The sequence below is a fragment of the Myotis davidii genome, unplaced genomic scaffold (genome assembly GCF_000327345.1).
Source record: "Myotis davidii unplaced genomic scaffold, ASM32734v1 scaffold215, whole genome shotgun sequence".
In the NCBI taxonomy this organism is placed as follows: domain Eukaryota; kingdom Metazoa; phylum Chordata; class Mammalia; order Chiroptera; family Vespertilionidae; genus Myotis; species Myotis davidii.
Window position 1 is genome coordinate 260,912 of NW_006286975.1, and position 2,490 is coordinate 263,401.

The 2,490-nt window shown below is 43.4% G+C and overlaps 1 protein-coding gene across 1 annotated transcript in view; it reads right to left on the reverse strand.

Moving 5' to 3' along the window:
* COL4A6 (collagen type IV alpha 6) overlaps positions 1–1,824 on the reverse strand; it is a 111,866-nt gene extending 110,042 nt beyond the window's left edge. The window contains exon 1 of the mRNA XM_015560721.1: positions 1,795–1,824. Within this exon, the coding sequence (XP_015416207.1) occupies positions 1,795–1,824 (30 nt within the window). The remainder of the gene's footprint in view (positions 1–1,794) is intronic.
* Positions 1,825–2,490: the final 666 nt, after the last annotated feature.

The following is a 2,490-nucleotide window of genomic DNA, read 5'->3' on the forward strand; positions in this document are numbered from 1 at the left end:
TCTTTCCCTGTTTGCCAGTGGCAGATGTCCTAGGGGGTCCTTGAGTCTCGCTCCCTAACCCCAGGCCTGCCCCTGGGACTTTCCCCATCAGTAGGCTGCGGCAGCCAGGTGCTCACACATCATTTCTCTCTTCCTAACACTGATCATTTCACAAAACAATCTGAAACACAATCACTGTTTGGGCTGCAAGCAGAATTTCAATGGGCTTGGACCAATGCCCTATCCTGATACATGTCATTTATTTGGGCAAATAGACCCAGAGGGCAGAAGGGACACCTCCAAGTCTTTCCAACAAGCTCTTCTGACTCCATCTGCTCAGGATTTTTCATATACACATCAGGGTCTAATTCTCCAGAGAATGAGCTGGGACTTGTGCCTAAGGCCAGAAACTGCAGGTTCACAACTGCAGCCCAGGCTGGCTGCCTTCTGATGACTATAGTGGGTGGGGGTCAGTATGTATGTGTGTGTGTGTGTGTGTGTGTGTGTATTAGATAAGACCACACACACCCATAGCCCCAGTCCCAGCCCCAGATAACTGGAGTAACAGACCCAGAAATAGGTCTGCATATAAAGTAGTACACATATGCAGAAATAGCATCTAAGAATCTGAAAAGCACATGCTTCAAATTAGGTAGGACTGTGAAACTGATAGGGAGCTGACTTTTCATTATGAGGGCCTTTCCTGCCTTTTTTATCCCTCCCCCAATTTTCCAGTGTCCTCCTATGAAATTAAAATTTGTTCCTAAGGAAGAATTTGAAACTCATTCCCATTGAGGCATAAATGACTGACAACAACTTAGAGCTTTACTTCTCAGGGGGATTTGCATTTTAATGGAGAGTGAAGCATTAAACTAGGGGATGCAAATGATATTTATGAAGCATAACGGAGACAAGGGGTGGGCACAGGCTTTCCTAAGAATCCAGTTATATTACAGGAGATGGTGCAGTGCTGTTAGGTGGTGTCATAGAGCAGGCTCTGGAGTCAGACAGACCTGGATTCAAATCTCCTTACTGCCATTTGAAAACTATGTGACCTTCGTGAAAGGAGTTAAAGCAGAATTAGGTAGACAGGGTAAGGGGTGGAAGAAGAAGGAATCATGGAGCTAGCTGAAACCACAAAATGTTTTGCAGAAAAATAGGGTGTTTTGAGACAAGGATGTTTTTCTTGCAAGTGCAAAATAAAATGTTGCAAAAAAGGCCAGGAACCAATCAGAGAGTGGCACAAATAGACAAAGAGCAGGCTTTTAGCAGGCATAAGGGGAAGAGCAGAATACTTCTGTGTCAATCCATGTGGATCCCCTCCCTTCCCGAGCGGGGAGCCTGTGTTTGCTTGCAATAAATTCCTGCCTTGTTTGAACTCCTCTGATCAGCGGCTTCATTCATTTTTTTAAATGTTTTTATTGATTTCAGACAAGAATGGAGTGAGAAAGATAGACACATCAATGATGAGAGAGAATCATTGATTGGCTGCCTCCTGCATGCCCCCCACTGGAGATCGAGCCCACAACCAGATATGTGTTCTTCCCCCCCACCCTTCAGGTATGTGTTCTTGACCAGAATCAAACCCGAGATCCTTCAGTCCACAGGCTGACGCTCTATCCACTTAGCCACACTGGCCAGGGCAGTGGTTTCATTCTTTGATTCCGTAAGACATGACCCTGGGAAGAATTCCTGCTCACTGGTTCTGGTATCATTAGGCAAGTGACTTAACTAGTCTAAGTTTCTAGAGCTTTGAGCAATAATAGCTCTGGTGTAGGGTTATTGTGAACATTTGAGTTAATGAATTTAAAATACCTGGTAGATGGCATAAAGTATCTGTTCCATTTCCTCTTTAGATATCATTTATGATAAAATAGAGAAATTATGATTGGGTACTTAATGCTCCTTCTCTTAGGCAGAAGATGCACAGACATTATTGAGAAGCCCTCTTTGGGACAGAGATGTGTGCCTAGGAATTAGAATTATCTGTGAGAGCATTTTTCCTCTTAGGCCTGGTGTTTTTTCTCTATAGGCACTTGGCTCTTCAGCATCTGCTCATTCTCCTAACAGGACCTCATCTACATGTTAATGACTCCCAAATCTGAACCTCTAAACCAGATTTCTCTTCTCAGCATACCTGGTAATACAGACAATGGCTTATCAGATCTTTCCTACTGGATATTCCAAATCAAACCAAAAATGACCAAAGCTGAACTCATAATTTTCTTCCCCACCCCCATTCCCCAAACCAGCTCCTTCCTTTTGAGTTAATGGAATAAACTCAATAAATGTCAGTCCATCCATAAAGTTGATTAAGCTAGAAATCCACGAAGTTGACCAAGCCAGAAACTCAAGTGTCCTCCATGACCTCATCTTTTCCTCATCTTCCACATCCAATGTACCAGTAAGAACTATCAATTCTACCTCCAAAATGTAACTTAAACCTGTCAATTTCTCTCTGTCTCTATGGCCTTAGTTCATGGTCTTCCTCATCTCTACTCTAGGGGGTTC